Below are 11,724 nucleotides of genomic sequence, written 5' to 3' on the forward strand. Positions count from 1 at the left end.
TAACCGTTGTTTACTACTTGCATATGAATATAAATACACTGATAATACTACCGGGCGTGACACATCAAACAAAGCTAAAACGGGCGCATTACGTACTAATTCCTTCAACTTTTCAAATGCATTTTGTTGCTCCTGACTCCATTGCCATATTATATTTTTTTTTAATAGTCAAAGGAGTGATACATGTTGAATAATTTGGTATAAATTTTGATAAATAATTAATAGCACCTAAAAAATCTCTCTAATGATTTTCTATCAGTAGGGGCTGGCATATTCTTTACAGCTTTAACTTTATTCAGATCTGGCTTCATACCATGGATATTAAATACATGACCCAAATATGATACCTCTTCTACACACAATTTACATTTTTCAATATTAAATTTTAAATTTACTTCACGTGCTCTTTGCAGTAAAGCTTTTAAGCGTGTGTCATGTTCAGCTTTTGTGCGACCCCAGCAAATAAGGTCATCTATGAAATATTCCACTCCTTCTAAATCCTCAAATAACTGTTTAATTTTTGCATGGAATACTTCGGCGGCACAATTTAAACCAAACGGTAATCTTAAAAATTGGAACCTTCCAAACGGAGTATTAAATGTGCAAAGGTCAGAACTGGAAGAGTCCAGTTGTATGGCCCAGAACCCAGAATTAGCATCTAACACAGAAAAATATTTGGCACCTTTGAGTTTAGTAGCCAGTTCAGTTACTGTAGGTAGTTGAAAATGCGCTCGTTGTATAGCCGTATTTAAAGGTCGTGGGTCTAGACATAAACGGATACCACCATTTTTTTTTGCAACTATTACTAACGAATTAACCCATGGAGTGGGGTGGGATACCTTTCGTATGACACCCATATCCATCATTTTATTTAACTCACTTTTTAATTTATCACGTATACCTAATGGAACTTTACGAGATGCACTAATTACGGGCATCACAGACGGATTTACAACTATATGATATTTACCTGGAAGGCAACCCAAACCCTGAAATATATCGTTATAGGTGGATATGTCTATACCATGAACACGCCTTATTAAACCTAATTCGGTACATGTTTGACGTCCTAAAATACTTTCACAGTTAAGATAAGAAATAGCAAAAGGTAAACAATATAACTGGTTTTTATAATAGAAACTTAAATTACACATACCTTTTATTGGAATTATATTACCGCTATAGGACTGCAACTTAATATTTCCTTTTTTATTTATCATGCTTTCATTAAAACCTAAAATAGAAAACTTCCGATAAGATAACACATTAAGGACATTAATGTGTTATTACCACCGGTGTCTAATTTAAACTTTTCAACCCCACCATCACATCTCAAGTATTCGTACCAATCCTCAGCCACTGATGGATAGCATTTGGAATTAGTTGAATTCGAAATTACAGAAACAAAAAATGACTCATCATCGTCCGATTGATTTTCAAATGTTTCAATATCATACATTTTTTTAACATTTTTCACTTGACACATTCTAGCAAAATGACCATAATTATGACAAACGTAACACTGAATATTCAACGCAGGACATGTAGTCGGCTCACATCTTTGAGCCCCACATCTTGGACAATTGGCAACCGTATGCATATTGTGACTATTCCCTCTGCGGTTGGTAACGCTATACCTCGGTGCGCGAGCGCGAGAGCTGCTACGGCCGCGTGAACCGCGCGCTCTTACGGCGCTCACGAGCGCAGGCCCCGGGCCTGACGATGACGGAGTGCCGCTACTCGATTCCAGTTGTCGTCTCCCGTCAGCAGATACTTCATCTGCTTGACATATATTTATGGCTTTTTCTAAAGTTAAATCTTCTGATCGTAACAAGCGGTCCCTCACTGCGATATTTGTTATTCCACATGTCTGTGATCGTATTGTCATACGATCGCGAATAAGGTCAAATTCCAATGTCAGAAATTCGCAATTTTTACTCAATAATTTTAATGCGGTCACATATTGTATAATAGATTCACCTTCACTTTGATTACGCGTAAAAAAATTATATCTTGCTAATGTGACATTTGTCTTCACGCCGAAATGTTCATCAAATTTTTTTATCAATATATTGACGTCATCACGTTGTGTATCACTTTCGAATGCAAAAGTCTGATAAACATCAAATCCATCTGCTCCAATTAAATTTATCAACAAACTCGCTTGTACTCCAGTTTCTTCTTTGTGGACTCCAGAAGCTTTAATAAATAATAGAAATTGGGTTTTCCACCTTTTCCATGCGTCGGCCCGGCCGACAGGGCTACCGTCCATACTTAACTCCGGAGGTGGCCTTGCGTGTTCCATTTTTATTAATTTAATAACGGCACTATTTTATTATTGTTACTCGTATAAGTTAACGAAAGTTATATCGACAAAAACTCTAATTTCTAAATAATAAGACCGCTGTCACCATGTTGTGTCAATGAAACATTATGTTACGACGATAACTGCTTTATTCTAAATAAGTAGGTAGGGAATACAATAATTAATGTTGACCTACCTACAACACATCCCCAGCGTTTAGAGATTTCTTCCTGAATTTTTGGTCCGAAAACCTCTTCTTTCTTCTTTGAATTTGCTAATGTATCTAAAATATCAGTAGGAATATTAGTAGTCTGACAGTCGCCAGAGTTCATAGAAGCAGTATTTATTCTGTATGTATTCTGCTGATTAGCTGATTTCGATGTTGACGGTTCCAATACAGTTTATGTTGTCGTAGGTTTTGGCGAACCACCTGTTAGCGACTCGTTATTAATCTCTACGACATGTACGGCCGATCGAATGTCTGTAGGTGAGTTTAAGGCGTCCGAATCCGTTATTTTCATAATTGAGTCTTCATAATAGGAATATGCCGAGTGTCGGTCACTACAGCTCATCAACTACAGGAGAAGAGCAGAGAGCAAGATCGTCCTTTATATCTCTGTTTTGTTGACCATGAGAAGGCCTTCGATAGTGTGCCTCGTGAAGCCCTCTGGCTTGTACTTCACAAAATTGGATGTACAGAGAAGTTCGTGAGACTTCTAAGACTCCTGCATGACGACATGCAGTGCTGCGTCGCTGTTAACGACGAACAGTCCAATTTTTTCCCCGTCACCTGTGGGGTAAACGCACTAGAACGCACCCCTGGCGTTCTAGCACCCACATTGTTCGCGTTATACTTTTCAGTCGTAGTCCAAGAGGTCTCACAAACGACTTCTGAAGGTGTTCGCATTCGATTTCGCACGGACGGCAATATTTTTAATCTAGCCAGACTGAAAGCCCGCACCAAAGTGTCGCATGCCGTGATCACTGAGTTGATGTACGCTGATGACCTGTGCTTCTTAGCAGAATCCCCAGGGGGCCTGCAACAGCTAATGTCCGATTTCCACGAGTCGTGCCAAAAATTTGGCTTAAAAATCAGTGTCAAAAAGACGGAGGTGATGTCTTTGGATACTCATGGTCGCGAGTCACTGAATATTACACTCGGAGGGGATGAGCTGAAGCAGGTGGACAAGTTTCGCTACCTAGGTAGCACAGTATCATCGAAGTATCATGATGCAGAGATCAACAGCAGAATCGGTGCTGCTGCAGCGGCCTTTGGTAAGCTGGACTCTAAGGTCTTTAACTCGCACGACTTTAGGTTGGCAACGAAGATCAATGTCTACATGGCAGTCGTGTCCACCTCAAGTGCTTACGGAAAATACTTCATATCCGATGGTCTGACTGCGTACGGAATACTGAAGTGCTGCGAAGGGCCAATGTCGGTGGTATTGAGTCTTATCTTATGCGGCGTCAGCTTCGGTGGTGCGGGCATGTGACGCGTATGATGGAGGAAAGAACGGCTAAGTGCATCTTTTACTCAGAACTTGAGGGAGGCAAGCGGAAGCATGGCAGACAACTCCTCAGGTACAAAGATGTGCTGAAGCGACACATGAAGCAGTGCGACATCAATCCTTCGATGTGGGAGCAGCATGCTGCCGAACGGCCGGAGTGGAGAGCGCTTGTTAATTCTAGCGTCAAAGCTTTTGAAAACCGGCGGCTCCTTGAGCTGGATGCCAGACGTGACAAGCTGAAAGCCCGACCATCTGCGGCTATCAGCTATAATTATATGAGCGGTGTGCTCTCATGCCCGCAATGTGCGAGGATTTTTACACACAAAATAGGCTACATAAGTCACATGCGAGCACATCAACGACAAAATCGGAATTGAAGATAGTCGCCGTGGCCGAAATCGGCCGGGATTACATCATCATCATCACGATTGCATAAATGCGCGCGGACTGACACCTGCAAGTTATCAGTATAACCTTGACCTATATATGAGGTTAAGTATAAGACTATACTGCGAATATTGGAAAACAACCAAAAATTAAATATTTATATATTAGACAATCTCTGCCTACCCCTGAATTTAATAGATTACATAGTTAGGCTTTATCTATCTTTATATCTTCACGCTTAGTGGGCCTAAGCGTGAAGATATAAAGATAGATAAAGCCTAACTATGTAATCTATTAAATTCAATTTATCAAACCGCGTACTAATACAATAAGTAATCACGGCTATGGTTATATATATATACATACTATGATTATGTGCCCAAATACATATCTGAATTATTTCAAATTAAATACATTTACTAACTCAGTAGGTACATAAGTGATTCAATTACGCAGTAATAGGAGGTTCGAGTCGATGCGGGGTGAGAAATAATTATAATCGAACACGAAACAACCCATACAACGTAATGCGGTGCAGTATAATACAATTAATTTTGCAAATACAATAAACAATGAATACACTTATATACCAGACTATTTTGAAATGCAGAGATAATGAGACATGAACTATACGCAAACGAGTTTATCAAAAAATATGCAGGTACATAAATAAAAACCGTACAACGCTACGTGCGATTTAATTTTTATAAAGTTTAATCTCTTATGAAGAAATTTAATGTATATGTAGTTTATAATATGAAATTACTATAATGCGTAGCTAATATAAGATACCTATGCACTTTTGTATTTCGAGTTACGGAACAAGCAAATGAATACAATCGAACTTAGCCCTATTCATATAACAATAAGGTTCAATTTCAACTGTGCGGAACTGTCAACGTACACCAATTTCGTAATTAGTATTTTATATAATTGATTACTAATTACAATCCGGGTCGAACGGATCAAATGTTATGGTGGGAAATTGCGGAAAAATACAGCAAATAAGGTTTCACCACCATGCGGTAGGGCGCGGTCGCTGGTTCAGAAATATGATGTTAATTCGCTGACTGATTAAAACATTCAAGGCTTGTTACCTGCAATATATTGGGCTCGTACTCCTGGAGACCACCTCTGAACAGCTGTCGCACAGATCACAATGATATAAGCACAAGACACAAAAATATTGTCTAAATTCGAGATTAACCTTGAGCAACGTGCACGGCGGTTGATTGTACAAATCAGAGTTTTTTCGAAGTGAATAGATGCACAATTGCACTCGCAGTGATGCGACAGAGGCGCCACTTTACAGGTACATACTTACCCGCTAAATTACAAATATACAAACCTTGACTGCAAATACAACAGACCAGCGAAATAACAATATATATAATTGTTAACAATAAAAATGTTATAAATGGCGTAACCAAATTCCTAATTCTAATCTGTAATAAAGATAAGAACTAGCTACGTTCAATAACTGTCTATACCAAATTGTAATATTTTATCTTATGCGGATGATACTGCTCTTTTAATCAAAGGTAAATCTTGGACTGAGGCCAAGCAAGCTGCGGAATTTGCAATGCAATCTTGTAAAATGGCTTGCCAAAAATCTTTTAACTCTAAATTTAAATAAAACTAAATTCGTAACTTTTTCTGCCAATATGGCGTCACAACCAACTCAATCATTGTCTATCATCGCCCATAGTTGCCAATTTACTACTCCTGTATCCTGTAATTGTTCACCTTTATCACGTGAAAATATTATAAGATATTTGGGAGTTCTCATTGATAGCGTTATGAGTTGGAAACCTCAAATAGATTCTATTATTGCCCGTACACGTAAATTGATTTTCGTTTTTAAATTACTACGACACTCTGTTGATGAACAAACCTTAAAAATGGTATATTATACTCTAACACAGTCTATATTAACCTACTGTATAACAGCTTGGGGTGGCGCAGCCAAAACTTTGCTTCTAAGACTAGAACGAGCTCAACGCGCTGTTTTAAAGGTATTAGGTAAACCTATTAGATACCCAACAACTGATTTATATGGCAAATGCAAAGTTCTAACTGTCAGAAAATTGTTTATTATGAAACTAATTTTGCGTAAACATTCAAGTATGGTATTTGATCATAATTTATTTATGAACAAGCGCAGGACTGATCATATTTGTTTCCTTTTATCAGTTTTTTCCAAGTAGACTCAGGCTTGTGGATCGACATTTTTGTTTTATTAGTTCTAAAGTTTATAATCGAGTGAATAAGATTTTACAAATATACTCCCTTAATCATCGCGAATGTAAAATTAAAATAATTAATTGGTTATTGAACCTCTCTTATGATGAAACCGAAAATATAATAGTTTAATTGCTGTATTATATTGCTTGAAAATATAATAGTTTAATAGTTATTGTACATATTCACATAAAACTGACACAAAGTTATGCTTGCGAATACAAAAACAAAAAAAATAAAATAAAGGAATACATAAAACGCATATATAGGTGCAATAAACGCGCGTATATACATACATATACACACACAGACACACACACACACACACACACACACACACTCACTCACTCACACACACACTTGTTCTAATGCTCATAAATTATAAATATCATTTGTTTTATTTTATATACTTTGTCTTTCTCTAAATGTTCTTAAGGAGTAATATTCATTTATTTTCATTTGTTTTATTTAAATTGTATACAATTCTCTGGAAATGGGCGCAAATAACTGCAACACAGTTTTTTGTAAACTAATGTAGTTGTTTACGTTTAATATGTTATTGTTATAACTTTGTTTTTGGTTTAAATAAAAATAAATAATTGATCAATCCGAGGAACGCTTTTAACTCTTTTACATTGGTGGGGGTTGCTGTGTTTTTGATCGCATCAATTTTTGACGTTTCCGTGTGTAACCCGTCCGCATCGATCACGTGTCCTAAATACGATATGGACTTCTAAAAAAACTACATTTCTCTGGAGCTACTCTTAATCCACACTCTGATAATATTTTAAAAACTTTAAATAACCGCATCCATAAATCCTGTCCATTTATACCACACACAGTTAGGTCATCAATCTTTGAAATTTATTTGGAGTGCACTTAATACCGAACGGTAGTCTATTAAAACAAAATATACCCTGTTGTGTCACTATCGTGCACAACCTTTTTGAGAATTTATCTAACAAGATTTGTAGATACGCATTAGAAAAATCAATTTTTGCGAATATTTCTCCCCCCTGTAATGCAGAAAATATACTCTCGATCCTGGGGATAGAATATTTATCGTCCATGAGAACCGGGTTCAAGGTAGTTTTAAAATCTCCGCATAATCGCACTTGTCCATTTTGTTTTACTACGGGAACGACAAGCGTACCCCATTCGCTCCATTCTACTGGTGATATAATGCCTTCATGCTGAAGCCGCTGTAGCTCAGCATCAACAGCTGGGCGTAGCGCGTGCGGCACGGGCCGTGCTCGGCGCCACACCGCCTGCGCTATCTTGCACGTTTATCTTGCACGTATTAAACGTACCTACACCCGATTTGAACACGTCCGGATACATTTTTTTTTAATTATATACAGCACTCTTTGTGTTTATGGGTACAGTAAATTGTGTATTATGCATAGTACTTACTGACAATATTTTAGGAAAAATAATACCAATAGATCGCATCCAATCTCGACCGAATAAAGATGGACTGAATTTATTATCTATAACGACTAAGTTTAAATTTGATATTATATTATTTTTTATACGAACTGTACATTGAATCTTACCTTAAAGTGGTAGAGCAAGCTGTACGACCACACGTGGTTGTTCAGCTCGATTGGGCCGCTCGAACCGGGAAATACCACACCTCGGCAAAAAACCGGCGTTAAGCTATATTTCGCATGGTGAGCTGTAGGTTCCGGATGCCCCTCCCCCTCCCCCAATCCCATTACGACTTCCGTCCCCAACCCCCCCCATTCTTACATACCAAGGCAGCGGAATATAAAAGATTTTTACCCCAGGGTGGTACCAGTAACCGTGTTACTGGAGAATCCACCCCTGAGATATCACACTCAGGCTGCCCTGCGTTTTCTGGTTTTCTGGTTTTTTTTTTTCTGGAGAAGTTGTAACGGTGATATACATTAAAAAGTGCTCCAACTTAAAATTATAATTAAAAATAGTAGTACTATTTTAAAACTTTTAATTTTATGTGCAAAATAATCTAGTAAGGGTACACTTCACCTGCCAACTTTCACTATCACATATTTCTCACTGGTTCACGTAAATCCATGAAGTATAATCAAAAACCGAGCTTACAAGACACCAGAGCAGAGTTTGCACAGAGGATGGAAGTATTTGAAAAACGTCTCCAAAAGGCTTCATCCTGAAATTCCGACACGACTGCTATAGCCGAGGATTTTGCGACTTTCAAGGAATTCACCCTTAAGAGTCTTGCTGCACTACAACACCAGGTGGACTTGCCTGTGCTCGAGGTAGACCGACAGGAAATGCACAGCCGCAAGAGGATTTTGCTCATACATGGAGTTCCAGAGGCCAGGCAAGAAGACACAGCCTCAGTCGTTGAAGGTGTAGTTGTCGACCAGCTGAAAGTGATTGATTTCACAGCTGCCAGCATTAGCCGATGCCACAGGATGGGACGAGTGAATTCAGCGAAATCTCGCCCTATTTTGGTTAAGATGTGTGATACTGGCATTCGTGATAAAATATGGTTTGCCAAAACGAACTTGAAGGGATCAAGCATTACTGTGTCGGAGTTTTTAACGAAACTTCGTCATGACACCTTCATGATGGCCAGGCAACGATTTGGAGTCAAGAAGTGCTGGTCACGAGATGGCTTCATCCACATTTTGTGCCCTGATGGATCTATACATCGCGTTAGCAGCTTGGCCGAGTTAGAAAAGGTCGCGCCGCCGCGGCCGGTCCCAGAACAGCAAAAGATAGCCCCACAGGTGAAAGATAACGTTGCTGCATCCAAAACGAGGCGCGCCAATGTTAAAAAATAGGTCTAATGATGTATCTTGTTTACTATTTTCGCTTTGTCTAAATTTTAGTTGCCTACACTTCAATTTCATTCAACAATTTTAGCTCCAACAACTATATTGTATATATTTCTCTCTAATCTATTGCCAACATAATTCACTTGTTCTACCCACTTTTGTATCACTTTTTTTTTTTTTTACATTATCTTTGCTCTTAGATTTAATATTGTCAATTCACCCTAATGGCAGCTCACAGCATAGTGTAGTTGTCAATTTTGAAACCGATTGTCATTGTTAAATGTCAATCTTAACCACAATGTAATAAGTCAAACTTGCAAGTGTAGGTGAAGTTTTCATTTATTCTGTTTTTGGATACCAGCTCTTTGCACTTATGTTATAGTAAATAATGGTTATCTTCAATTATATGTGATATATTGTCATATTAATTTAGCGTTTTGTTCTTACAACTGGCGGGTGGAGTGCCCATGTAATGATAGTACTTTTTAGAATACATATTTATTTGTATTATTTTGATTATTTTTGAAAGTATATTTATATATATATTTAGGTGTGATATTTTTTTTTTTTTATATATTTAAACATTAATTTAAACATATACAATGCTAAATAATATTGATAGTGACGGTGATAATGACGATTTTTTCTCCATATCATCGCATAATTTAAGCAGTAACAGTAGCATGTTTAGTTTTCCTTGTTTGTCTGATATCTTGACTGGTTGTTTTTCAGATGTTCCTAAGAATTTTAACGTTATTCACATTAACGCTCAAAGTATTCCGGCACATTATTCAGATTTATTGGCGTCCCTCGACCAGCATAATGTACATGCTATATTAGTTTCCGAATCTTGGCTGAAACCTTGTCTCCTCTCCTCATCTTATTGTCTTCCAGGATTTCAACTTATTCGCAATGATAGAACCAGCGGCGGTGGTGGTGTTGCCATATATTTACGTTCTCACCTTCCATTTTCTATAATTAGCATGTCTGCACAGCCACCGCCACCAGATGCTGGTGAACACTTGTTTGTTGAAGTCCTGCTATCCCATTCAAAAATACTTCTTGGAGTCTACTATTGCCCTTCCATGCACATCAACTATTTTTCCTCCTTGGAAAAGTTGCTTGAAGTCTTCACACTAAATTTCCGTCATACAATTATAATGGGCGATTTTAATACATGTCTGCTTAAAAGAGATAATCGGTCTACTACATTACAATCTACAGTGCAAGCTGGTAACATGTATATTACAAAATCCGACCTCCTAAAGATAAACCCAAAATTATTTTTCAGCGTAATTTTGGTGGTATGGATATTGAGGGATTGCGTAGTGACGCCGTGGAGACGGACTGGTCACCTGTTATGTCAGCTGATTCTATTGACGACAAAGTAATGCAATTCAACATTATAGTCACTAAGTTGTATGATGTACATGCACCTTTAAGAGCCATTAAAATAAAGCATACTCCTGCTCCATGGCTCACAGATGAAATTAGGGCACTTATGCACAAAAAAGTTACAACTAAGGCCAAATTTAAACGTCGTCCAACTAACGATAACAAAATGAAGTACTATCAAGCCAGAAATCGCTGCAATAGAATGTGTAGGGATGCACAACGTCACTATATTCATAACTCAATTTCTGATCAGGAATCTGCTAAAGTTTGGAAATTCCTTAGATCACTTGGAGTCGGCAAGATCCGTCACAAAAATTTGCATCAAAACTTAGACATGAATTCTCTCAATCAGCATTTTTCCTCGTCGTCCATTATTATGGATATAGATGACAAAACTAGCACAATTTCTTATCTTTCATCACTTCCGACTCCAAACTATTCTCCTTTCGTTTTTAATCAATTCACAGAGTGTGATGTTAAGAAAAGCATTATGGCAATTTCCTCTAGCGCTGTTGGTGTTGACTGTATCAGTCGCAATATGATTCTTCCTATCCTCGATCAGATCCTATCAATTATTTGCCATATCCTTAATCACTCCGTAATAACTAGTGTTTATCCTAAAATCTGGAAAGAAGCGCAAATAATCCCTCGTCCAAAAAAGGCCAATCCCGCATCTCGTTCTGATTTCCGTCCCATCTGTATTCTACCTTTCCTTTCCAAAGTCCTTGAACGTTTGATTCACAACCAATTCACCTCGTTCCTTAACAAAAAGAACCTAATAAATCCTCTTCAGTCTGGTTTCCGACCTGGTCACAGTATAACAACTGCTCTCAAAGTCAGTTAACTATCCTTACACTCCTTGACTTTAGTAACGCTTTTAATACCGTAGATTTTGATATCCTCGAGGAATTGCTATGCTCTCTTAACATATCTCCACCTGTAGTTGAATGGTTTCACAATTATTTGTCTGGGCGTCGGCAGCAAATCCGCATTGATGATACATTTTCATCATGGTGTCATACGTTTGCCGGTGTTCCACAAGGTGGCGTTTTATCTCCCTTACTTTTCACAGTTTTTATAAACTCAATTTCTAACTTACTAA

The 11,724-nt window shown here is 37.9% G+C and overlaps 3 protein-coding genes and 2 pseudogenes across 3 annotated transcripts; 3 read left to right on the forward strand and 2 right to left on the reverse strand.

Moving 5' to 3' along the window:
- Positions 1 to 218: 218 nt before the first annotated feature.
- On the reverse strand, positions 219 to 2,305 carry LOC131842442 (uncharacterized). The gene is made up of 2 exons (XM_059190974.1): positions 1,291 to 2,305; positions 219 to 970 (listed from the first exon to the last, which is right to left on the reverse strand). The coding sequence occupies exons 1-2, from the start codon at positions 2,303 to 2,305 to the stop codon at positions 219 to 221; spliced, it is 1,767 nt and encodes a 588-aa protein (XP_059046957.1).
- A 477-nt stretch (positions 2,306 to 2,782) lies between these two features.
- LOC131842443 (uncharacterized) lies at positions 2,783 to 4,190 on the forward strand (annotated as a pseudogene).
- Positions 4,191 to 7,283: 3,093 nt separating this feature from the next.
- LOC131842444 (uncharacterized protein K02A2.6-like) lies at positions 7,284 to 8,159 on the reverse strand. The gene is made up of 2 exons (XM_059190975.1): positions 7,998 to 8,159; positions 7,284 to 7,718 (listed from the first exon to the last, which is right to left on the reverse strand). Exons 1-2 carry the CDS (start codon positions 8,157 to 8,159, stop codon positions 7,284 to 7,286), a joined length of 597 nt encoding a protein of 198 aa, XP_059046958.1.
- Positions 8,160 to 8,516: 357 nt separating this feature from the next.
- Positions 8,517 to 9,453, forward strand: LOC131842447 (uncharacterized; annotated as a pseudogene).
- A 1,080-nt stretch (positions 9,454 to 10,533) lies between these two features.
- On the forward strand, positions 10,534 to 11,466 carry LOC131842445 (uncharacterized). Its single transcript, XM_059190976.1, has one exon. It carries the CDS (start codon positions 10,534 to 10,536, stop codon positions 11,464 to 11,466), a length of 933 nt encoding a protein of 310 aa, XP_059046959.1.
- The last annotated feature ends 258 nt before the right edge of the window (positions 11,467 to 11,724 follow it).

The sequence above is a fragment of the Achroia grisella genome, unplaced genomic scaffold, assembly GCF_030625045.1.
Source record: "Achroia grisella isolate CSIRO2021 unplaced genomic scaffold, CSIRO_AGI_Agris_v1 utg22107, whole genome shotgun sequence".
In the NCBI taxonomy this organism is placed as follows: Eukaryota; Metazoa; Arthropoda; class Insecta; order Lepidoptera; family Pyralidae; genus Achroia; species Achroia grisella.